At 42.9% G+C, this 27105-nt stretch overlaps 1 protein-coding gene across 1 annotated transcript in view; it reads left to right on the forward strand.

Annotated features, from left to right (window-relative positions):
- The window catches only part of LOC308312950 (adhesion G protein-coupled receptor L3-like), a 204015-nt gene extending 184766 nt beyond the window's left edge, over window positions 1-19249 (forward strand). Inside the window, 7 exon segments of the mRNA XM_080759759.1 lie at window positions 2257-2425; window positions 3962-4090; window positions 7966-8059; window positions 12777-12794; window positions 14645-14792; window positions 15149-15300; window positions 16386-19249. Of these exon segments, the coding sequence (XP_080615885.1) occupies window positions 2257-2425; window positions 3962-4090; window positions 7966-8059; window positions 12777-12794; window positions 14645-14792; window positions 15149-15300; window positions 16386-17071 (1396 nt within the window). The 3' untranslated portion in view covers window positions 17072-19249.
- Window positions 19250-27105: the final 7856 nt, after the last annotated feature.

A 27105-nucleotide genomic window follows, 5' to 3' on the forward strand; every position in this document is an offset into this window, starting at 1 on the left:
ACTATACTTACTCATTTGATTTATCATGTTATATTACAGGCTATGTATCATCTATGACAGCAGCCTTAAGTCAGACTTCAATCTCAAAAGCATTCCAGAGATGTGGAGCGATAAAGTAGCAGTTCAGTACGGTTCAGACAAAAGCTTGATGAAGGAAAGGATATCTGGAATTCAGGGATGCAGTGCTATCAAAGGAAATGCATTTTTTATTCCCCCTCATTTCCCTTTCTCCTTCACATCAAACACGTCGGGAGTCTTTGTCTCTCTGCTAGCTTCTACTGCATTTTGCTTAGTCACTGACTCACTGGCGTCTTTATTCATTTTTAATTTATTCCTTTCACATTGTCATGCTATTTGTCTCATGATTTTCTCACTTTTCTTTTCTTTCCCCTTTACTTTGAAGCCGTCATACGTTGTCTTTGTTGTGGATGGGCTCTGGTAAGACCACTCCCCAGTCAGTCCCCAGTCAAGGTTTTCTGGGTTTTTTTAGATTGGTGGTTTCGTTTTGTCATATGGTGTGTCTTGTAGAACCGACCCTATCCAGTTATGTTTACCCCTGAATGAACTTGTCCAGAGCCGACTACCCTCTCTCTCTCTTCCCATACTGTATAAAAATTGATTCCTCAATTCATTCATAAGTGGCTTTGCGAGTTCTTGTGACCTATCGCTATAGGACTAATGTGCTATTGAAATATTATAACATTGGGATGTGAACGAGGGTGAAATAGAGCCGTGGGGGAAAGAGTACGCCTCTGCAAAGTAATGGAGGGATGGAGAGGAGAGGGATGAGTGTACCCTTTATTGAAGAGGGTCGTCAGACAGGCTTTATAGGAGGTTCTGTCTCGCCTGAACGGTGCCACAGAGTGCAACATCCAATCAATCACCTCCGTATACCCCTCTCAACTCTGTGCTCCTCTTTCCTCCTTCCCCCCTCCCCTCTCTCTCTCTCCACTCATTTACTCACTGCTTACCCTCTCCTCTCTCTCTCTCTCTCTCTCTCTCTCTCTCTCTCTCTCTCTGTCCTAGTAAAGCTGATTACTGCCCAGTCAGCCAATCAAATTAATAGCCATCAAGATTGCGATTGCGACAAGAAACTGTGACCTTTTGCATTGAAATGTCACTTATAATGGCTGTAGTGCCCCTGTACTTACTTCCCAGCGGGGTCACAGTGTGTGCGCACGTGCAATTCATGCACCACGCGGCGCGTACAAAAAGGAAACCTCAGACATAGCTGTATTATGGCTGTCATAAGTCACTTCTGACAGGGCGCTATTTGAAATATTGAAGAGGGTTAGATCTTTGAAACATTTCACCACTCTGGTTTGATTTAATTCAATTACATTGGAACAATTATGTTAAGAGACTGTCTTAATGGTAGATCACTACTCCCTGTAAATACATTCTTACCCTCAGCGATGCTTAGTTAAAATTAATGAAAGTCAGAGGGCTAAAAGTTTCTTGATAATGACAAGTGGCCTACTCGCCTTCTGAAAAGCATTCTTAATGAGTAAAATCTGCTCGCCTAGGATAATGAGCATGCTTGGACTAACCTCCCACTATATTCTCTCCATCTCCCTGGCTCACACAGTTTGAGGCCATCCTGGTCCCATGTTCATCAAACGTCTAAGAATAGGTTTATTGAACAAGGGTTATACTCAGCAGGTCTCAAGATGAAATACATTTCTCTGTAGCTAAAGTACAGGGGCCTTCACTGACTGAATCAGCCAGCGCAACACGTTCCCCCGAATGCAGTGATAATGTCAATAATGACAGTGGCATGTCATTATTGTCAAATAACGACGACGTGTTGCAGATTTGCAATACAGTAGTTGGTAGATCAGCTATTTTCACAGACTGTCGTGCATTTAGTCACATTGGATGCCTTGGACGTCCACAGATGTCTTATCAAATTAAACCGTGGGGTGACTAGGACGTCCAGGGATAAAGATAGCTATCGTGAGCTAACGCTATCGTTAGTGATTTTGCTGCCTGCTTTTTAGCTAACGAAAAAAAACTGTAGTGCTTCAGAGTAAAAGCTCCCTCCAACCTGGGGGTCGCGATCCCCCGGGTGGGTCCCCAGTCAAAAACATTGAGAACCCCTGAGCCAACGCCATTATTCTGAAAGATTCAGTGGCACCAGAAGTGTAAAAAATAATAGGGTTAAGATCCTCAGTATTTACTGTACATTTCCACTCATCGAGTGCAAAATGCCCACTCTGAACGAGCGTTGCTGTGTACCTCACGTGTGTACTCCAGGTCTTGGGTGATCGGAGCCATCGCCCTGCTGTGTCTGCTGGGCCTCACCTGGGCCTTTGGACTGATGTACATCAACGAGAGCACCGTCATCATGGCCTACCTCTTCACCATCTTCAACTCCCTGCAGGGCATGTTCATCTTCATCTTCCACTGCATACTCCAGAAGAAGGTGCAGTAAACCCACACACACACACACACACACGCGCGCTTATCGGTAAACAGAGGAGTTAGAACTATTGGCAGACGAGCACCGTAGGTAGCTATTACACCTCAGGGTTTGATCGCGGATGGATTTGGCTCCACGCACCCGCTGCTCGCTTCACCCTCTCTCGCTCTTCCATCTCTTACACACACACACACACACACACACACACACACACACACACACACACACTCCATCTGCCTTTCAATACACGCAATTTTCTCTCCTTTAGTCCACCCGAAGACATCTTCCTTTATCTGTTTTATGATGTTGGCCGGTGTGGAGAGGATTAGGGATATTTGCTGAGTGCATATGGCCTGTGGTATCTCGCGGCAGAGTTATATGTTGTTTCCAGGAAGGGCCTATACACATCCTGCGATAATTCATTTTTTTTCTCTGTAGAATCTCCCACACAACGACAAGCGCCCGGGAGTAGAGCGAGTGGAGAAGTGAGAAAGATTATGGGGAGAAAATTCATCACATGCTTAATGCTCTGTCCTGGCTGTAGTCCCACGGAAAAGCCTTTATTTCTAGGTCTAGAGTGGTCTCTGCGGATGTACAGTGTATGCGTGCGTGCATGCACACACGTGCGCGCACACGCACATGCACACACACACACACACACACACACACACACACACACACACACACACACACACACACACACACACACACACACACACACACACACACACACACACACAGTTTGGAAGTGTGTGTAGGCTACGCGTGTTCTGTACGCGTGAGCATGTATTGTGCATGTGTGTGCTGCTGCAGCAGGTCATGGGATCAGGTGTCCAGAGAGACGTCTGTAGAACAAGCGCTGAGGTTTTCTTTGGCTGCGGCTCGCGTCGTTTCTCCCAAGATGCATGGAGCAACTCTCCCTACAGCTGTTCAAACAGACCGCGTACTGTAGCAACACATGTCTGGCATTCCAACAAGCTTGTTAAAAGACAATTATGACCTTATTTGTTCTAACTTGATTGGGATCAGAATGCAGATGTTGTGCGCGCACAATTGCATTCAATGTTTCCCAGTGGAGCGTGTCCACTTTAAGATGGACATGTATAGAAGATGGATGACGTCGGGGCGGGGAGGTAATGGGGAAAGTACCAGTTGATCCTTTTAATGCCAAACGATTGTGTGTAGTTACGGTATGTAAAAGAATGACGCTCAGCCAAGTTAATAGTTGCACTACATCAACTTAATCAACTCCCATTAGTTTTTGTTTTGTTTTGTTTTGTGCAAAAATGAGGATTCTAATCAATAGAATATTTGTTAACGCCAGAATCATGTGACAGTACTTTGTATCATGTAGGCTACAGTACTATGTACACACATGACATATCAGTCAACTAATTTAGCATTTGTGTTGTACTATTTGTACATGCCTGCGTGAGTGTGTGCATATGTAAGACTGTAAATCTATGTGCCGTTACACATACTGAATACTCACATAATATCTGGTCATCAATCGACAATCTTTCCGCTCTTAACGTTCAGGTGCGCAAAGAGTATGGCAAATGTCTGCGTACCCACTGCTGCAGTGGCAAGAGTGTGGAGACCTCCATCTCGTCCTCCAGTAAGACCACCACCTCGCGGACCCCCGGACGCTACTCCACGGGCTCACAGGTGAGCTTACCGGCCTGCACACCCGGACGCTACTGCACAGCCGACTCTCAGGTGAGACTAGAGCACACCCACCAGCCAGGGTTGAGGCCTCAGGTTAAATGGGCTATATGGACACACGCCCTTTTGGAAAGAACTTGTCCCTTCCCTACTTCCTTCACAGGTGTTACCGATGATACTAATGAATGCTCAGCTGTTCCATTATGGTCAAAAGGAGTCAGGGTGCTGCTATTGTGCGTGTTGGCTCACTGGAAACACTCTGCTACACCAGTGGGTCTCAAAGTGTCCTTGTGTCAATTGTACACTCTCAGTGTTATGGGGTCCTTGAAATTAAATAGTTTGAGAACCACTCCACACTAAATGGAACAGAGCCTTAATTAGTATCATTGGCAACATCTGTGAAGGAAGTATAGGGAAGTGGCCCGGAAGTAGGAAGAGTTACTGTGTGCATAGAGCCCATTTGGCTTTCAAGCAGCTCAGTTCAGACTCCTTTTGTCTTTGTCGAAACGAAAGAAAAGCCACGATGGGTTGTCTGGTCTAGTGGTTTCCAAACGGTGTACCGAACTCATGACATAAATGCAGGTGTGCATTGGGATTTTGTGACAAGCGCACATTCTTATGGCAATATGTAACTATACAAAGAGGTATGGATTCAGTTTTTGTATACCGTAGTTTAATCTATGTCAGGCAAATTCTTTGCCTGAAAAATATATTTTAACCACTTTCAACCTAGTTTCAAAATTGTGACAAGCTCTACAAGCTTGTAGATTGGCTATTTTTGGGTCTATTGTTGAAAATTGCCAAAGTAAGAAAAGATGAGTATGAAATAGGGTGTAAACGTTTTATTTGAAAAGAGTGATAACATGTTATAGAGCCTATTTTGCACAGATATGAATACAGGTGTTCCTTGAGATTTTTACTTGCCCTTTGGTGTGCCTCGGGCACAAAAGGTTTGAAAACCACTGGTCTTATCCAACCTGGCGAACAAAAGGATTTATATTCACAAATATATACGACAGTGGTGTAGTGGTGTTTGTGTAGGTACTGCACGTATAGGAATAGTCATTTGCCCATGCCATTGATTCGTTAGTTTTGGCTGATATGCCTACCCACTGTATGCTGTTCACTCAGGCAACAACAAATGACAGATCATTTGAATAATTGCATACTGTACGACGTGAACATCCAAATGATTTTGCTGAAGTACAGCACATACACAGTCATACAAATGCACACTCGCTTCACACCTCGCAGAGACGCCTGAGGTTAGATGCAAGGGCAAAGACAAATAACAGGTGTTAATTTGTTTATCACATACCCATAGCCTTATTTATTCACAAAGACAGTGATGAAATAGCATTTGAGCAGTGCTTATTGCTTAAATAAATCAGCCATTAATGCAACCCTGAGTTTCTTTTCTAACTGAACCATATAATTAGAATGTTAATCAGTGTAGTTTAATGTTAGGCCTCGTTAATAAAATAAAATACTGTCACACACCTGATTTTCGATTATGATTCACAGTTACAATTTAGACATTTAGTAGAACCTCCTATCAAGAGACTTACCAGTCTGAACCCTAGTCAACAAACCACAGGGTAAATAGTCAATTATTGTGCAAAGATATTAGATAATGTAATGCTTAAAATAAACTAGGATACCAAATAAACATTATATCTGGCATATCTGTCTAACCAACATGCTATCTAATCCCAAATAGAAACACGTGCATGGTCACATTTTCGCTGCTGTCTCATTGCGAGACTGTAAAAATAGCATTGACGTTCTATCAAAATCTTCTGCGATGAAGAACTTGAACAGCATCCAAGATTTCACGTACCACTGCCCCGGAGAAGGAAAATGTAGCCTGACAATATTAGGGAGGTGGTTGTTTGAAAACACAGCATGCGCCGCTGGTTGCCTGCCTCACCGTCACACAGCCATTCTGTAAACCGTCCAAGATGTAGTATTTTGTTTCCTTGGTGCCCGGATGAACTCCAGCGTATCCTCATCCCAGAATTCAGCACAATCTAAAGCAGCCTTTTTTTGGTGGCAGTTTTATCCATGTTTCATATTTGAAGCTATTGCAGACATGTTTTCTCTATTGATAAAGTATTAAATAGAGCTCAAGTGGCTAAGCAGAGAACTATAGGCGCCAGTTCAGGCGGCCTTTCCACTGTATCTGTGCTGATTGGGAAGATTTGGCTTTAGTTTGGATTGATTGGTCATTTTCCATATGATATCAGCCCAAAGGTTATCAGCTGACCATTCAGCACAGGCTTATCACCCTCTCTCTCTAGCCTGGGCAGCATTCCATTTCGGGTTTATGATCCGGTCGGGAGCTGATGGTAACTTTCATCATGTTGTATAGTCAATGATTTGTAGTCATCTGGCAGGAAGGCAGAATCAGTACTATTTATTCCGCCTTGTGGTTTCCTGCCTGATGACTACAAATCATTGACTACAACATGACGTAATTTTCCATCCGTTCCAGACCGGTTCACACTGCGATTTTGGAACACAGACCAGGCTTTCCTCCGAAGTGGAAAGCCTGGTGACGCGAGGTTACCTCATCTCTCTAACCTTTTGTCACTTTGTTCTCTTACTTATAGGGCAAATCAAATATAGACTTGATATGCATGTTCGCACGCACGCACGCCATGCACACTACTAGCCAAAGGCATAGGCAAAAGATTACGTAAGCCATGTCTGATTTCAAATTAACTGATAAATTATCATGATTTAAGCTAAATAAAACATATCCCTAAAATAGCACAACTGCTTAAATACAATGTAATACAATGACAGTCTAGATTAAAACGCAATTGCTGCCTCAGGAATGATACACGTGTGTGTTGATTGCAGCCAGTCATACATGCAAAGAATTAATTAACATATGCCTGTGTGCTATGTTGCGTTGTGTGTTATGTTGCGTACCGTAGTATTAAAGTCCACATCAATTCCATCTTCCTGCTTCACTGATGATGGCGCCGGTTATGTTCTCCGCCGAGTGGCTCTCTTGACTCCCCACCTCGGCAGTTCTAGCTTGTAGCGTATTAAAAAAAAAAAAAATCTAATATTGTGCTTTGATATCTGGAATGCTATACAACGCTGCAGACAGCTACAGAATAAATATAATAATAATTTTACATTCCAGAGTATTGATAGCAAGGTGTTTTGTTGACCTTGTGCACCAGTAACAAACAAATGTTAAAAGCCGAATTCATATCACTGCCAAATCATAACAGATGAGCAGTCACATTAAATACAACTCATGGTTTTAAGTCGGCACTCTTCGGATCAAAGGCTAGTTCAATCGAAGACACAATGAAGTGCTGGGAAAATAACACGCTATAGCACTTTGATAAGCTGCCATTTACCTGCCGGCAGATCCAGGCAACACTACTGCTATTTTTAGGTGATTATACAGAGTGTATAGAACGCTGTATACCTGCGTATATGCACCACTACACCACTGTACTGTATGCGGGACGTTGAATTGACTGAATTGAAAGTGAAACGGCCTCAACCCTGATTCTCGTCACCTCACATTGATTGTGATAGACTGATAGACACACATGATTGACAGGTGACCCCCCCCACACTCCTCCTCCTCCTCCTTTTCTCCACTGCTTTACCTGCACCGGTTTGCTTTCTTTTTTATGACCCATCTTCTGCCCTTTTATATTTGCTTACCATTTCTCCTTCCCTCCTTTGTCACTGACTGCACCCCTTTTTTCCTCGATTCCTTCCCTGACTCTCTCTCCCTTCCTTCCTTCCTTTCCTCATCCCTTTTCATCCCTACCTTTCTGTCAACCTCCCCCCCCCCTCCCCCATCCCTCTCCGCTGCCACCTGGCTCTCCTCCATGCGTGCACAGAGTCGTATCAGGCGGATGTGGAACGACACGGTGAGGAAGCAGGAGTCCTCCTTCATCACGGGAGACATCAATAGCTCCGCCACGCTCAACAGAGGTAACCACAGGATGCCTACCTGCCTACCACTCACGTTCACCCGTCACTTGTCACCCACGTCCACTTTTATGGAGAGGCGCAGGCAGCTCAAGCGGCACGCCGCAGCTTAGCACGTCACGTCTACGTCGCTTGTCACCGAGTGAAGTTGCAGTTGGCCAAGCTGAAGCTATCCCCCCAGGAGTGCTCATATACGACGGGGGAATTGGAATGTATACCGAATATAAATTCTCACACTTATATCTATAGCGGTGGAAAAAGTAGCGATAAGGGCACAAACTTGAGGCTCAAACTTCAGCCTGTTTGTTAATTAAAGCCCAGGTGCAGAGACTACAACATATGCCTATATCCTCCTATCCTCCTATATGGAGCTCATATTATGCTGTCATCATTTGATGTACCCCGGGTGAAAAATCCTTTAAGTCTATGAATCTCATAAGTTGAGTGTGCATATGGTTACTTTACATAAACCGGATTCTTAAAAGACAGACGCTAGACTCATACTCGACGCTTATAGACCTGAACGTTAGATTGCCTGCCTTTAAGTGAAGCTGTACTTTGAGCCTGTGCCACTGCACTGCAATACTGGAAATGATGAGGCAGAGTATAAGGATGATTAGACATCGCATAACTTCCGAGCAGAGCAAAATAAATCATCTTATGGGTCCTTTTTTTAATTTGACAACTTTCGCAACAGGTTAAATTAACACTGGCGTTTACTGTGCGCACATACTGATTAAACAAGTCGCGTAAAGTAACCAAAGCAGTCCCAGCTAATTGCTTATACAAGGGCCTCGCGACCACAAATATAGCTTCTCTGGCAGTATACAGTATGGACTACTGCAGCCAGCAGTCAAGCTATCAGCATTAAATATGTATTAGGGTTTGTCCACTGTATATTGTTGACAGTTTATTTAGAGCAGCTTCCAGTGCAATGCCAGAGTCAGGAACGGTATACTGTGGGAAGGAATCTGTGGGGCTGGCTGTCTGGAGGCTAGGATAATGAGGACATAGACACTTAAATGGTGAAAGCCACCTTGACACACACACACACATACACACACACATGCAGACACACACATGCAGACATACACACATGCAGACACACACACACACACACACACACACACACACACACACACACGCACCCACACACAGAACGAGAGTCATCCCTCAGTCTCTAAATCGAGGTGTGGCCCTCGATTCCTTCAGGCCACTAATAAGCTGTTAGCATGACAGATTGATGTTAAAGCAGACACGGTGTGTGTCAGCTCCTGAATTATCACACACTTAGTGAGGCAGGCTCAAGCCACCCCCCCCCTCTCTCTCTCTCTTATTCTGTCTCTCATTCTCTCTCTCTCTCTCTCTCTCTCTCTCTCTCTCTCTCTCTCTCTTATTCTGTCTGTCATTCTCTCTCTCTCTCTCTCTCTCTCTCTCTCTCTCTCTCTCTCTCTCTCTCTCTCTCTCTCTCTCTCTCTCTCTCTCTCTCTCTCTCTCTCTCTCTCTCTCTCTGACACTTTCATTCCTGTACAGGACCACAGGACCACTTAGATTTCAAACAAAATGTAGCTTAATGAATAATAAAGGATGGAATGAAATAAATTGGATTATCTGGTAAGAGATTTACTTGCTGACGTGAGCGAGAGAGAGAGAGAGAGAGAGAGAGGGAGGCAAATTCGGAGATGACTATGATAGTCACGTTACACAATATGGCATACTGTGTTCCGCATGTTGCCCAATTTGTGTACTGTAAGCGGAAAATATTATTCTGAATCAGAGAAATTAATGAATTATACAACATTTGGGACAGTAATTTGTGGATAGAATATAGGCTATTTCTTATATATCTTATTATATAACTTTTACGAATTAGTGCATTCAGTCCAGAACTACAGATGTACTCATTAAATAAATAAATAAATAGGCCTAAATAAATAAATAAATGGGCCTAAATAAACAAACAAACAAACAAACAAACAAACATCCATGATAGTAGCTTCTTCCATATTATGTACTTTGGTCTGAAATCTCAGTTGAAGGTAATGCCACTTTCTTGATTCTGGCAGAGACAGCTTCATTTCAAAGCTGAGATTCTTAGGAGTTTCCCCTCTAGCAGTATTACACGCAGACCATCTCTACTATGCTACTGTTAAAAAATGGAGCAGCGCCACAAATAGAATAGCACGCAAATCACTGTCCCAGTGATTTGCGTGCAAAGACTACAGTACTTTATACGGCGTAACCCATTGCCATCGCTGTGTGAAAGTAGAGCAGATGCATGCGTGACCGATGCGAAGGCACATTCAGCACCGTTCCGGAACAAAACCAAGGAATAAGGACAGATGGCCCTGGGTTTTATGGCATACACCTGGTCATGATGACATGAGTTGAAATATCGTCAATCGTCTTTGAGTTTTTTGACGACACTGTTATCTGCAGTTATGCAGCCCACGTGTTTGCTGTACAGAGTGGAGTGGAGTGAAGTACAGAGCCGACTAAATATATTCGTCTAGAGCGTCTAAAGTCGTTAACCTTCCCCAAATTACGTACAGTACCAGGGCTTGTTTTGTTAACACATTGTCAGAATCTCATTTGTTTGCATTTGTTTATGTGCCAAGTTCTGTTTCGCCATGCATGCATTGAGAGTGAATGGAGTCACTCCATATGCTTTCTCGATCACAGAGCACAGAAGCAACAGATAAAGACGATTGACAATATTCAGACTGCTGGGATTGTTCTCCACAGCGTTGTAATGCTGTTATGCTCCGTCCTGTGACGGTGACGTGTGTCAACAATAGCACATCAACAGGCTTACTTACTGTACGTCAGGTATAGCTACAGTATGAGTCAGGGTTATAACCCAGCTAGGTTCTACCAGATCACTTCAAATACTCAGCAGCTGTCACGACCACTCATCACCTGTTTTGTTGGTCGTAATGACGTACTGCCTAGGAAATTAAAGTTTATTAAAGCAAGTCTTGTCTGTAGCCTACACTGTACTCTCTCCCTCTCTCCCTCTCTCTCTCTCTCTCTCTCTCTCTGTCTCTGCTTCTATGCTGTGGCTGCCAGAACAACTGTCAAGCCTTCCCTTGGCTCTCATCTCAAAATATGTTGGATTGTCTGATTTACATGTCTTCTTCTCGCTTCCTTCCACTCACTTTCCCCCTCTCAATCTGTCTCTTTCCCCATCTCTCTCTCTCTCTCTCTCTCTCTCTCTCCCTCACAATTTTACACCGTTCACAACCTCTCGCTCCCTTGACCTCTGCCTTCACTCTGCTCTCGTTTTCTGTCTCACATCTGTTTCTCTCCCTCGGTGTCTCTCTCCTCCTCCTCCTCCTATTTCTATATCTGCCTGCACCAGGAGCCATGGCTAATCATCTTATAACTAATGCTCTTCTTCGTCCCCATGGTACTAACAATCCTTATAACACTCTCCTGGGGGACAACGCAGTGTATAACAACCCGGCTGTCGGCATGTACAACACTCAAGGTGTGCTTGACGTTCCTACCAGGTTTTACTGTAAGCTTTTGGTTTCTTGTAAAATAGAAGGTTTTATATAAGAATTTTATTTTTTTCGCATGATGATTTAAAAAAAACATTTTTTTTGCTGCTATTCACTGATACGTTGGGTGGAAACATTGTATGTCCAAAAACGTTACTTTTCAGGAAATGGAAAATAAGAACCTGTGTTCCAAATGATCCAATGTAGTAGTTACAAGTCTCTTTGTTAATCACTTTCGTTGGTTAAATATTTATAAAACCCACAGACACACTTAAGCACTTTCACTTTATCTTTCTCCACTTGGTTGTGAGCTTGCACTGTAGAACGAAGCAGGTCATTAATTTGGAGGAAAAAAAGAAGAAAAAATATATATTTGAAATGTGGAGATACAAGGTTTCTGCCCGACGGCATGCTTTTTGGGCTTTTCGCGGCATGTTCTGGCGTAGATGTTCTTAATGGCTCCCAGGTGAGGTGATTCATCACGTATAGCGGTAATCGCTCAGACACGTTTACCCACTGGGCAGTTCTCACAGCGCATAAATGTTTAGACGGAGTTGTGCCGATGATATATCAAACCGCTGGAACGGGTTCCCATGCAGATTTATGATATACAGTAGATGTATATATTATCGGTTGCACATTCAAGATATCTCTTATGAGCCCCCCGGGAGCCATGGAATGTTTTTTGCACTGTTTTCGGCGAACGTGTCTGTTCCGTTTAATGTGCCATGGTATATATGGGGTGTTATTGTGTTGGTACTGGGGTTTTAGTGCATTAGACCGTGTTGAGTTGAGTATCCCTCTGCCATATGTTTGCTGGGATTCATAAGATATATGGTATGTGCCGTGTTTATTTGATGTGCTTGGCATAAACCACATTCAACCTGCCATCCCTATTTTGGGGCATGTCATTCTTTAAGCATTTTCCTTTAATATTTTATGAATATTTCAAAAATCCTTTTATTTCCGCTATTTGTCCTTGGATGAAGTATTTAGGCATAAGTGGTTAAATAAGTGATTGTCAGTTTAAGAGAGACCGCGTGTTGGGTGTCGAAAGATATACTTTGATCGCGAGAAGGAGAAAACGTTCTTGTGTTGAATAGTTTTTCGGTATGTCCACAATGAAGTGTCGTTTCTTGTATTGTGTTAAAGCTGTTCTTCTTAACATCTGAACTCACATATGTGTATCTTCTCTTCTTCCTCATGCTGACACACAGCACCGTATCGAGACACAAGTACGGGTTAAACTTCTACTTTACCTATGTTTTTATTTGCAGACACAATGATAAAATATAATTACAAAGGTATTGGAAATGTGCAGGAGAAGTAGGCTATGAATTGAAACCCTAGGCTATTGGGCTTATACAAAGACCTCCCCTGGAAAACAAGATACATACTGTAATACTGTACAGTATGTTTCCTTTGTTTGCAGCTACTGTAAGAATAAGTTACCTATAGGTCAAAGACTGCTATATCATAGTAAGCTATAAAAAAGAGTTTTGAGTGTGCGGAGGCTTCCTATAATTGTTCAAAAACATAGCTCCTCAAAAATATTAAGCTTTAAGTCTGTGGTGTTTTTACTTTGCTTTAAATGTATGCTGTCAATAATCTTGTCACATAAGTGCGGCTTCTTAACCATTAGTCTAGAACCCTACACTATTCTGGGCATGTGATAATAGGCAAAACTAGGCGGAACATTCGGCATAAATAGCATATCTACAAGCTCACCATGTGTTGCAAAATGGAAATGCATCACGTTGTGAGCTTGTAGAACTGCTATTTCTGGGCGGAGAGATTCAGTGTAAAGGGGAAAAGGATAGATGCTGGGGGATGTAAGTGGTTATTAATTACAAAGCCTCTAATTAATTAGAATATTTTTTTGTAATTGAGTCCCAGCTCTACTGCTTTTTAACAATTGCTTTACAGAACTCTTTTTAACATGAATCTTGAATTAACAATTTACCATTTTAATACTGTGCATGGCTGTGTTGAATGCCAGACTGGTCAGACTGTCTGACTGGTCGCCCAACACATTCTGTGGTCCAGTATTTCTGAATATAGCAGATCTGCCGTTATCGATAACAGCTGCACAGCGCTGCCTCTGTTTACACACGGAGGCTTGTACCATAACAAAATCATGTTTAAATCAATAGTTTGTGTCAAATGATGGATTCCGTTCATAAGCAGCTGTGTCATAATGTGGGATGATGTGCTGTGAGTGTGAGGTGGTCATTATTGGTAAATAAACCTCTTGAGAGGCTCACGCAGGCTTCGCTCTGTTCCAGTGCTGGACAAAGTACTCAACTCCAGTACTTGAGTCAAAGTATAGATACTCTTATGGTTTAATATTACTCCACTACGAGTGAAAGTTACACTGTCAAATTTGTACTTGATACTGGAGATTTGCTTTTAAAATAATACTTAAGTACATGCTTTAAAAAATGCTTAGGTTTTCTAAAGTACAAATTACAAAGTGCCAAAGATATCAATAATCGAATACTGAAAATCTACAAGCTCACGACGTGTCGCATCGTGATGCACTGTGAGCTTGTACATGCTTGTACGTGTATTTGTAGATCTGCTATTTTTCACTATATGAAATACGTGGTGAATTCAAAATGTACTTTTTCCCTTGCTAGAAATGTATTTTCTCTTTCAAATGTAGTGGGAGGAAAGTATCCAAAAATACAAATACTCAGGTCCTTAACCCATTTAGACCTGAGGCCGATTCCAAAAACGGCTTCTAAATCCTGACCTAAGTTTTCTGAGAATCTGAGGGACTTAAAATATTTATTCAAAAATTACAAAACGGTTATGGTGCTATATACTGTACATCGCAAAAAAACCCCTCAAAATGTGTTCCCGTCTTGAAAGGTAAATATGAAAAAAAGATTACAGTACTCAAGTAAATACTTCGTTACAGGCCGCCACTTCACTGTTAGGATTTATTTTCCCAAAAACGAAATGGACTGCTTCACACACACGGCACATTATCCCCCTCTCTCCCAGATTATTAACCGCAATGATGAGAAACCTTCAGCGCATTATTTAAGCTTATTGATCAGCGCTCCTTTCTTCCTTCCAGAGTGCATGCTGAACAACGCGCGGGACTCCAGTGTCATGGACACGCTTCCCCTCAACGGTAACCACGGCAACAACTACAGCATGGCCAGCAGCGAGTACCTGAGCGACTGCGTGCAGATCCTGGACCGCAGCGGGGGCTACGGCACCAGGTAGTTATTATAGTTAATGTCAAACTATATGACGAGATAATTGCGACCATAGCCTATGGTCTAACTCTAACTGACGGGCGGGAGATGCAGGTTTTCATCGTAAATGCCACCTATGGTCCATAGGTCACCCACGCCTCTGTTTTATATGGTCACGCCTTGTGACATCACGCCTCGCGACACGTCAAATCTAAACTAAAACTAGCGTCACAAAAATAAAAACTATGAGGCACGGTCTAAAAACGAATGGAAACTAACTGAATTATTAAAAATGAGTCAAAACTAACTCAAACTAAACTATAATGAAAAATCCCCAAACTATTGTAACCTCGCTACGGCATGTATGTATGTACCCACAGCAACCACAAGGAGACCACGCTGGAGAAGAAGATCCTGAAGGAGCTGACGTCCAACTACATCCCGTCCTACCTCAACAACCACGACAGAGCCACCACCGAGCGCAACCACAACCTGATGAACAAGCTGGTGAACAGCAGCATGGCCAACGGAGGTACACCGCCACACACACCATTATTCGCTGCTTCTTACTGGGGCGGTTGGGTTGTTTTGTGCGTTCATTGAAATACAGTTTTTTTGTTTGTTTGTTTTGTTTTTTTGTTCAAAGTTTCTTTCTTTCTATTAATATTTTCCAAATCCACATATGGGTCAATACACCTATAATGTGCTCTCGCTCCGAAAGAGCCACAACCCTGGTATTTAAAAAAAGAAAGAAAGAAAGAAAACAGTACATAAGACACATTAACATTGAAGGATACTGTAAAAACGAAGAAGTTAAGTGGACTGCAACTATCGATTATTTTCCCAGTGATTATTCTATACATTTTTCGATTAATTAAATACAATTTATTTTTAATTTTGGGATTATCAACAAACTAGCCTGGCCCAGCCTGTATGATTTCTGGTCTAGAGGGTGGGGGGGGGGGGGGGTGCCGGTCGAAAACAGGCGGTGGATCCTATTGGTTCACCGATTTGAGCACCCGCCCCCCCTCCTCCCCTCTCCCCTCCCCAGTAGTAAACAGCGGAGAACACTGACCTCACCAAATTTGGAACGATGCGCCTCTGCACTGTTATTGGTGAACGAAATACGCGGAAGTGGGCTTTCCTATGCCAGATTTTCCTATGCCAGATTTTCCAATGCGTTTCCCCAGGCTTTAATTTTTTTTGCCAAATGTGAACGAAAATAAAAGCCTGGATACAGAGGCTATCAACAAATCAATTAACTCGTCTACAAGCTCAACATATCGCACTCTGTGATGCATTGTGAGCTTGTACGGTAGATTGAAAATTTTCCTCAAAAAAGTTTGTCTTGAAGGTTTTCACCAATATGCCCAAAATAGGGATCGATTACTAGTTACCAATTTGTTCAATTAACAGTTGCACCCCTGAAATCCTCCTATAATCTATTCCACATTTCCGAAATACTACCGCATACTTACAAAATAAAAATAATACGACTTCTGTGTATAACCCAAAAGTATTGGGCGCGCACACCCCCGGCTCATGGACTAGTAATAATGTAAAATGATGAAATAAATGGCATTTAGCCTGTCCTCATCGCCACCCGTGTCCCTGCAGGCGGCATGGTGAGCGGCAGCAGCAGCAGCAGCGGTAGCAGCGGCAGCATCGGCGTGGGCCTCGGGAACATGGGAACGTGCAAGGACGACGGCGGCTCCATGGTCCTGGACAACCCCGCCGCCTTCCCGCACGAGGAGACCCTGGGCCTGGAGATCATCCGCGAGGAGTCCAACGCCCCCCTGCTGCCGCCCCGGCCCCCTCCCCCCGACAGCCACCCGCCGCCTCCCCCTCCGCCACACAGCTTCTCGCGGCCGCGCCGCATCCCCCAGGAGACCAGCGAGAGCTTCTTCGCTCCGCTGCTGGTCGCCGACGAGCAGGAGCACGCGCACGGACCGCACTCCCCCGGCGGCGGCGGCGGCCACAACAGAGACTCGCTCTACACCAGCATGCCCGTGCTGACCGACCTGCCCGACGCGCAGACCAACGGCCTGACGGACGGCGAGGAGGAGAGCTCCGGCGAGCTGCAGCCCTGCAAGAGCGCCACGGCGCCGGAGCTGGACGACGTCTACTACAAGAGCATGCCCAACCTGGGCTCCCGGAACCACCTGCACGAGCTGCACACCTACTACCACATGGGCCGGGGGGGCAGCGACGGATACATGGTGCCCGGCAACAAGGAGGATTCCGAATCGTCATCACCCGACGAGCCCCCAATAGATCCCGCGCACCTGGTGACCAGCCTATAGAGGCTATCAGGAGACTCCTACCCTCCCCCCACCCCCCCGGCCCGCCCTCACACATTCCCCCCCAAACTCTTCTGGTGAAAATGGTTTCTGTGTTGTTGAGTGACAGAATGCGGGTATGTCCGTCCGTCCGTCCGCCGCACGCCGTCGGAACGACGCGTTCGGCTCCCGACAATGCGGCCGGGGCGGTTGTTCGAAACGAAAGCGAGGCGTAACATCATACAGTGCGTGTTGTCGTGAGTGGAGTATACCGTAAGGGGCGGGTCTGACAACATTTCCTGTGAATAGCGTTGAGGAATTGGACCTAGTTTGCCTTTCATAGTAAGGACACGGGGAGGGTTTTGTAATTTTAACCTACTTGTTACTTTCATCTGGAACCTTGGATTGACTGTAGCCCTACGAGCTCCCCAACAATGGACCTCAAGCAGATTCTAGTTAGTCTCCAGTACGACCATATCAAAAGGCGTTGACCCCAAAGGAGCACTGTCTGTCTATCTGTCTATCGTCTCACTCATGAAGACATTTACAGGGATGATGTGTCCACTTCTCCAGTGGGAGGTTACGGGACAGCAAACCCTGGACGTGTGGATTTGGGCCCTCGTCCCACTACCCGCCAATCAAGTGGAATATGTATGATAATACTGTATATCCTCACAGTTGATCAGTCCAAAAAAACTATTTTATTAGACAGCCGAACTATAACCATATCACATTAATGTTCTTATTCCTGTGGATATCTGCTAAACTGGACTCGACGTCTGGGCTGGTGGAACATTCCTACAAATTTGTAGTGACTGTGGCTACTGTGTATTTGACAGAAAACAAAGAAAGAAGATAATATTACAGACTGAACAAGACAAAAGAACAAAAAAAGTTACGTTTTTTCTTCTCTCTTCTGTAACAGTTTTCAGTTATCGAAGGATTATGAAGTAATCACAAACAATTTCTATGTATTGTACAGAATACAGAGACAAGCATTGCATATGACTGAGTCATGTTTTTGTTTTTGTTTTGTTTTCTTTGGTTTTTTTTACTTGAGTTGCATTACTCTTGTATGTGGAACTGATGATATGTTCAGTTGGTCACATGTAGACCACAGAACAAGCTAGGAACAATCTCTCATTTCACAAAACACCACACACACACACACACACACACACACACACACACACACACACACACACACACACACACACCCTACACGCACACTTCATTCTGGTCCGTTTATAGCACCATCACTGTCACTTATATTTTGGAAATCAATTGTAACTATATATTTTTTACCACTGTGTAGATTTAAAGACTAAATGGAGAATGATATATGGCAAAGTTATCACAAAGGAATGTCTCAGCGCCGGACAAGTTGCCATCGCAATGGTATGCTTTGGTCATTTCAAGAGGTGGACATGTCATTGGCTGTTGACTATAGACCATGTTATCACAACCCACAGAGTGCCTATAGGCACAATGAGCCTGGGTCAAAAAAGTTCTTCCAGAATATATGGACTTTACATGAGGCTAGTATAACTAGTAAATATATGCAGCATATTCTGTCTACTGTTTACAGTACTGCCAATATTCTTACCAATTCAAATTGACGACGTTACCAAGTTACGCTGGGTGGGTCAAACCTTATTGTACAGAACAAAAATGAGGAAGAGGGGGGGAAAAACAGTGATATAAATGTCATTCTCAGTAAGAAAAAACAGGAAATGCCACTATTTGCAAAGAGTGGGGCTCACCTGTGTAATGCCATGATTACACACCGTGTACTAGGTGTATTGAAGATGTGAAAACACACAGCAGCACTGTCCACTGTGGGAAGCCAATGTTTACTTATTTAGGAGGGAAATTTATAAGTGTCTGAAGTGAAGCTTGCACATGTATCCCACAAGCCCCCTCCCCCTCCGTGTCCCCAAGAGAGAAATTATTTATTTATCTGTTTATTGGTTTATGGAGCGCAAAAACAAGCTGGGAGGAAACTAGGCTGGACTGAAGCAGGGATAGATAATGCGGCACTGACTGAGAGCTCTTTTTTTAAATTATTATGACCATGATTATTACAGTTATTATTGAGAATTATTTATTCTTTTTGTATGGGTTCCAAGTTGAATGATCTCATAACTAATATTTGTTGTAACAGTGAAAGTTGTTTGCCAAAAAAATAAATTACTGACATAGCTTTGGGGGTTCTCTGTTCTGTTAACTCTCTTATGGTGTATTAATTAGACCAAAACTTAATATAAACACAGGTGGAAAACATTATGATTATATGTTCGCTGTCTGGTGGAAAAGAGCCTTTGTTCCAGTGAAGTCTTAGCCTATAGTCAGTCACATGCACTGGTTAAATATTGATAAAACCCACAGACACACTCAACCACTTTCAACCTGGTGTTTATATTCTATGCATTTAATAAATAAATAGATTTTTTCCCCCTTCTAAATAGCAGAGCTGGAGGCTATTTTTTGCTTCTTTTGCCTAACATTGTCATTTGAAAAAACATGCATGGTGCAATAGATCTAATTCATAAAATCTGAAAAACGGAAAAATGGAGATACAGGTTTCTGTCCTGACAATTACCTTTCCTTAATACTGTTTTTTTTATTGCAAAAGACGCACACTGGAAATCATACTTTATTCTCACATTTTGCAGTCTGGCCTTTTGCCCTGCTTGCAACAAGCACTCCAGCAGCACATTGCGTAATATTCCTGATGACTGTAATGTTCTGTCTGTCTAAATTCAAAGCCCTCATGCCAGTTCAGTAAAAACTGTTGACCCAGTAGATTTATACTGACGCACCAATTATAGAGCATCACCTACTGGGGCAATTACATTTACATTTATAATATTGCTGCCATCAGAGGAAGCATATTCACCACTGATGTTCAGGCCGTGCACTTTCTACACAGGTGCATACATTTTGACAGCCCCTTCTAATCTGTCACATATACTGTAAACTAGCAAGTGGAGTGTACGGCACAAAGTGCCGCGTGATCAGCTTGCGCGGGGTAGCTGGGGTTATTGCGGTGATCTGCAGTGCGTCGCTTTGCGATAGTGTTGATTTTGACAGCAAATTTTGACGTAGTTTTTAGTCATAGTCTTTTGAATAAAATTTCATTTAGTTTTTGTCATATTTTAGACACCTGAAATGTTTTTCTGTTGGTCTAGTTTTAGTCTACTAAATATAAGATTTCAGTCTACACTAAAATGTATTTTGGCGGTGTCTTGATGGCATCGTAATGCCAGATTTTACACTTGGTTGCATGCTGAAAATAGCTGATCAACAAGCTCGACACGTGAGCTTGTAGATAAGCTATTTTCAGCACTTGTCTTTTAGTTCTACTGGATCTCTTCTCCACTAGTCCCTGCCAGACATTTTAGTCTAGTTTTTATTTGTTGACGAAATTGTCAATATAATTAGACTCACTTTTAGTCATCATAGCTTAGTTATTATTTAGTTTTTGTTTAGTTTTCGTCATAGTTTTAGTCGATGAAATCAACACTACTTTGTGACACGTTGATGTCCTTCTCCTGATCCCTCCTTCCCTCTATGTCTCTCTGTCACCAGGGTTTTCCATTATGGTCATGTGAAGTCATTCACAACAGAAACCATTGCCCCCAAATATGGATAAAACCCCATGCATATGAGGAGCAAAATCAGTTTCTGGCTGTTTCTGCATGCAAGGGCTTGTGTGTTGTCTTTCGTATCATAGAGAACAACATCAGCGCTGATTGGCTGAAGTGATGGGTGAAGAGGGAGAGAAACGCTTGGCTCGCATCGCCCTGTTGGCCTTAATTGTTACTGTTAGCGCTACTCCATGCAATGTCACGCCAAGCCGTGTCTTTGCCATATAGGGGCATAATATGGATACACAGCCACATGCACACCCTCGAGTATCTCCATAAATTGTCATGTGATTGTTTGCGTTGACGTCAGCCATGTCCATATTTGGGCGGATGACACAAAAGCACTGCGTTGCAGTAGCAAGTTTTTTATGAACATGAAAGTGATGATCCAATAAGCTTTCAATGCACAATGACAAATTGACATACAAAGGAATGATCCGTCAAGTTTTCAATGCAAAATATGACAATAGGACTAAAATAAGTACTGTAGTACTGTATGAGTAAAAAGAAAATAATAATAAACGTATGCATAAGAAATTCATATTGACGGTTGACTGTAAAAAGTAAACATTTTCAAAACTATAAATAGGTAAAACAACAACGACTCAGTCAGTATTCAATATCAATTGTCTTGTCTCATGAAAGTATCTCACACACCTTTTGATTTGTGGAGATTGTACCACTTCAAAAGGTTACATATCTGCCAGGCACTGAGAACTATTACACTCTCTTTACCCACTTGGATCAGAGATTTGAAGTGTATTTGGTGACAAGGAAAGCCTGACTTATAAGTTACTACTGTCACACACCCGACAATAGCAGATCTACAAGCACACAATGCTGTCGTGCTAAATAAGGCCTAGGTCAGGGATACTCAAATAGATTTACCTGTGGGCCACATTACAAAAATGGCAAGGGGCCAGGGGCCAGTAGATAAAATTACGACATTAATGATACTTGATAACTTCTCTCTTTCAATTGCTTTATTTTCGCAAAATGTATCAAAGTACAATGTGCATGCACACAATATGTAAATAAATAAATGTGTTACATTTTCTTGCATAAACACAAAGAGCTGTTTCCATAACTGCACAAATTATTGCACATAACATGAGTAGCTGTTATAATAACATAATAACATAACATGAGTAGCTCTTTGCCTGCCTGCCTGCCTATCTGTCTGTCTGTCTGTCCATGAGTAGTTATTTGTCTGTCTGTCAATGAGTAGCTGTCTTACTGTCTGCCTGTCTATGAGTAGCTGTCTGCCTGCCTGTCTATGAGTAGCTGTCTGTCTGCCTGCCTGCCTGTCCAATTGTCCATGAGTAGCTGTCTGTCTGCCTGTCTGTCTGAGTAGCTGTCTGCCTGCCTGCCTAATTGTCCATGAGTAGCTGTCTGTCTGCCTGTCTATGAGTAGCTGTCTGCCTGCCTGCCTAATTGTCCATGAGTAGCTGTCTGTCTACCTGTCTATGAGTAGCTGTCTGCCTGCCTGCCCAATTGTCTATGAGTAGCTGTCTGTCTGTCTATGAGTAGCTGTCTGCCTTCCTGCCTGTCCAATTGTCCATGAGTCTGTCTGTCTATGAGTAGCTGTCTGCCTTCCTGCCTGTCCAATTGTCCATGAGTAGCTGTCTGCCTGCCTGTCCAATTCTCCATGAGTAGCTGTCTGTCTGCCTGTCTATGAGTAGCTGTCTGACTGCCTGCCTGTCCAATTCTCCATGAGTAGCTGTCTGTCTGTCTGCCTGTCTATGAGTAGCTGTCTGCCTGCCTGCCAGCCAGCAAGTTGGTTAACAGAAAATAAATTGTTGTGGCTGAGTAAAATAAAATACAATAAACACAATTTGCCTGAAAATAGATTACCCAGCTATGACCTTTTTCATGAAAACAAATGAGTAGTGATATGGCTGACTGAGTAAAATAAAACAATCTACCTGAAAATAGATAGCTATAAGTGAAGAGCAATTTCCGCAATTTCCATTTCCGCAATTTCCTCAATTTCCATTTCCGCAATTTCCTCAATTTCCATTTCCGCAATTTCCATTTCCACCATTTCCGCAATTTCCGCAATTACCATTTCCGCAATTTCCGCAATTTCCGCAATTTCCATTTCCGCAATTTCCATTTCCACCATTTCCGCAATTTCCGCAATTACAATTTCCGCAATTTCCATTTCCGCAATTTCCACAATTTCCATTTCCATTTCCAACTATTAATGGCAGCTGGGTTTCATCATTCAAATAAAATATAATTCTGTCCGTTTAGCTATAAAATTATGTCAGGGAATAGGGATACACAGTATATGTCTTTCATTTGCATTGCATCTCCCCCCCCCCCCCCCCAAGCTTTTATTTTCGTTCGAGTAATAGTACAACTCTAATAGTATTACTTATAATAATGTAATTAAAGATAACTTCATTCAGATTTATTTATTTTTATTTCATTTTCCAGATTTTTTTTTCTTCTTTTTTTTATATTTTCATTGGTGGGCCAGTCATAATGGTCCCGCGGGCCTGATGTGGCCCGCGGGCCTGAGGTTGAGTATCACTGGCCTAGGTCACCCTTAAGAGGGGTGAGTTTGAATGTCATATACTAGTAGTCGAGTGTCCATCTCACATAAGAGTTGATCAACAAGAAAGGAATCAAAAATGTTGTTTTCAAAGCGCATTCTCAGATTTCTCCTGCCTCCCTTCTGCCTTCCTCTTCCTCCCTCGCTACTTCTGACTTTCCAACTTCGCTCTATACATCTCTCTCTCTCTCTCTCTGTCTCTTTGCCACACCGCCAGCAGCAGGCTGATTAAATGAGCGTCAGACAGACTATGTGGGTCATATCTCTGCTGGAGTGCTATGATCGGTTAGTGCTGCCTGGCTGTGTCATCTTCCCGCTCCCTCTCTCTCCCTCCCTGAAGGGAAGACGTTCTTTACGTCTTCTCATGCAAACACGTCTCTGAATGCTCTGAAGCCTGAGTTACACTAAACTTGGTTCGCACGGCTATGTCCCACACCCAAAAATAGTCGATCAGACAAGCTCACAGCGTGTCGCAGTGTGCAACACGCTGTGAGCTTGTCTGCTTTTCTCGATGCCCGACACCGGCTTGCACAAAAGTATAAATGACACTTAACACTCAGCTTTGATTGATTGATTGATTGATTGATTGAATACTTTATTAGCAGTTTGCAGGAAAGTACAGTTCAATACAAGGTCTGCCAAGAAAGCCTATGTCTTATTTCCATTGGGATCCTTTTGTACTCAATTCAGCTCACAGAACAAAGACTGAGGGGCAACAAGGGAATCAATTCGTTTGGGTTACAAGCACTGTGCAAAAGTTGTAGTCACAGATGTTTCACAAAAGTTTTTGCCATATACGGTTATTTTTATTATTCTACACTAGGCCATAATGTACCTGTTCGGGGATATGGCATACCCACTCCCTACCTCTCTCTCCCCCTGTCTCTCTTCCGGCTCCCCTTTCTCCCCATTCTCTCTCTCCCCTCTCTATCTGCCACTTATAACGGGTGTCCCCTGTGGCACACCCGTTATGCTATGCCCAGCCAATCGCATCGCAGAATGACACACCTTTCAGCCAATCTCGGCACGCAATATCTGAGGACGCATTCCATCCACACATTTCGTCCTCAAATTCCGTCAATGCCATGAAAGCGTCCATGAAAGTGTCATGCAGGCGTCAAATAAATGTCTTGCCCGGAAGTAGGAAGAGTGTGTCCATAGAGCCCATTCAGAGGTCCAGCACAGTCTCTCAGTCAAACATCAGTCAACTCCGCCTCTCTCCACCGGTTGGTCCTCCAGCCATCGACCCACCAATCCTCTCTGGCCATTTCCCCTATATCACCTGCGTACCTACCCTTCTGTTTCTAACCGTCTCTATTGCACTTTTGTGACATTTCTTTGTTTGAGCAATGATCCAGTCCTAATGCAGCTTGGTTTTGTAACATGGATTTGTAAGCCACCCGTTATTACAGGGAAGGGTAGATTATTTCCGGCCGGGGTACTTTTTAATTTTTATAATGTTTGTTATGCCAATTGCAATCTAAAGGTGAAGAGTCAAACAAACTACAGGTTTTGGTCTAAAGCCAGCTATAGGTTTGAAGCTGCCTTTAGACCAGTGGTTTTCAACCAGTGGTCCTTGAGGGGGTTCCAGGACAGGTGGTCCCCAGCTAAATGGAGGAATGATGGAGACTTGATAACCAAATGGACCCGAATAGATCTTTAACTCTTGAGTGTAAAATGAAAGCAAATGAGTTAAATTATTGTTAAATGTGTGCATTACTTAATTAACGTTAAGAAGTCTACACAGAATGTAGAAGAATTGTTATTTTGATCAACATTGCCTGTTATCTCTCCTATGGTATACCAACATCAATACAGCATGGAGACATGCACATATTCTTTAGTTTTGGGTCATCAATGGTCACCCGTGGCTCAAATGCAGATTAAATAATGAGCCTTGATATGGAAAGGGTTGAAAGCCACACAGAGTGGCATTCCGACGGCGATGACATAGCCATTCCGACTATGTGGAGGTTAGGGACAGGGTTAGTAATGAGCGAGTCGGAATGGCAGTGTGAATGCTGGTGTGCAACCATCAGGCGTAAAGTTCAACGCAGGTGTTTCCATTAGGCCATTATGCGCTGTCCAAGCTCTTCTGCAGAAGTACAAAGGAACAGGCAGGGTTGAGGACCTGAAACAGAGTGGAAACTGATTGCAGCAGGTGAAAGACACATCCAGCTGACTTCCATTCACAATCAGATGTCCAGCATAGTTCCATCAGCTCAGAACTGGCAGAAACCAGCGGGAAGAGTGGAAGACTTGGCCAAAAAGCCTTTCCGACCAATGTGGAAAATACGTCAAGCGACTCACCAATTTACAAAAACATAATGTAAGAACTGAGGTGCAAATAAATAGCAGCAGGTGCTCTTAGTTTGGTGAACAAAGGGCTGAAGATGCCCTACTACCAGAATGAGAGCCTGACGTGATGATGAAGCATGCAGGCGGTTCATTACAAGTTCTGTAGTCTCCTCAATGCTGAGAAGTAAAGACAGATTATTTAATTCTTTTCAATCATATTTTGATTGATTTTTCTTTTATGACAAAGACAGAACAGAAAAAAGACACAGACAGCTCAGCTCACACGTTGCGGAACAAAGGACACAGTTATACACACATACCTATTACATCGAACCATAAAATTTAATACAAAAACAATATACATATATGGACACCTTGTTTGGTGCTTGAAAGTCTAGATGGGTTAACAACTCCCCAGAGAAAATGAAAGAAAATATCAAGGTTAGTGGTATCGCTTCTGTCAGGGAACCTTGTGGTCAAGGTGGTAGCAAATTGAGGGCCAATACATCGCAAATATGGGTCCCATATTTTATAGAAGGCATCTGTGGAGCGTAGTAGGCAGGTTAAGAATTCCAACGGCATGCACTGCATGATTATTTTGTGCCAATCTTTTTTTGTTGGTGGTTTCTCATTAATCCAAGGCAACAGAATATTTTCCCTAGCAGCATATAGGTTAAGAGATTAGACAGACGCGTATGGAACTTGTTAACAATCTTATCGTCAGGCAGCCCAAGAATCAAACACATAGGGTCGGGTTCAAACTCCATATTGAAGATCTCTGCCGCACGATACCCAACCAGTATCGTTTAATCTTATGACATGACCATATGTTAATATAATTTACACTTATTTACACAGAGAGGAGATAATCAGTCATGCAATAGTTAGTTGCTATAAAAGAACATACAGTACAATAAAGTCAACAAGATTACTTAGGTATTTTGCCCACCTTATTATTGCCATTTAATGTATTATCACGGTAGCATGGTGGTGGTAAGCAAATATAAAAGAGCATATGAGCAAGTATACATATAGGAGAATTGGTGCCGTTTTAGGCAAAGGGGGCCCACCAAAAATTTGATTTAGGATTAATGTATTTACCACACTTTTGTTAACTACTAAATAAAAACAATTTATGGTATTATTTTTGCTGGCATAGACACAAGATGCCCCAGTTGGGAACATAATGATATTGCATTGTTGTCATGGGAAATAATTAAAGCAAGTATGACATTTACTGTAAGGCAGAATTTGAAGTCACATCAGACTATCCATGCGGCATGACATTTTCAAGATTTCCATCCCATTTCCTCCTTGCGTATACTGGCAAGCCTCATCTGTGTGAAGCGGCATCTCATTTCTATTCCAGAATCTGCTTGAGGTTCAATGGAATAAAAGGTGGGACGGAATGGGACACATGACTTCACATTTCGAAGCCCGTATTGGGCTCCCTTTGGAATCTAGAGACTGCGTCGAATTCCAGAATTTTAATTGGATTGCTTAAGAATTCTATCCATCAGTCTGTGGTCATCCCTTGGTTGATTAGAAGC

Source organism: Protomyctophum bolini (assembly GCF_963924005.1).
Source record: "Protomyctophum bolini genome assembly, chromosome: 3".
NCBI classification, from domain to species: Eukaryota; Metazoa; Chordata; class Actinopteri; order Myctophiformes; family Myctophidae; genus Protomyctophum; species Protomyctophum bolini.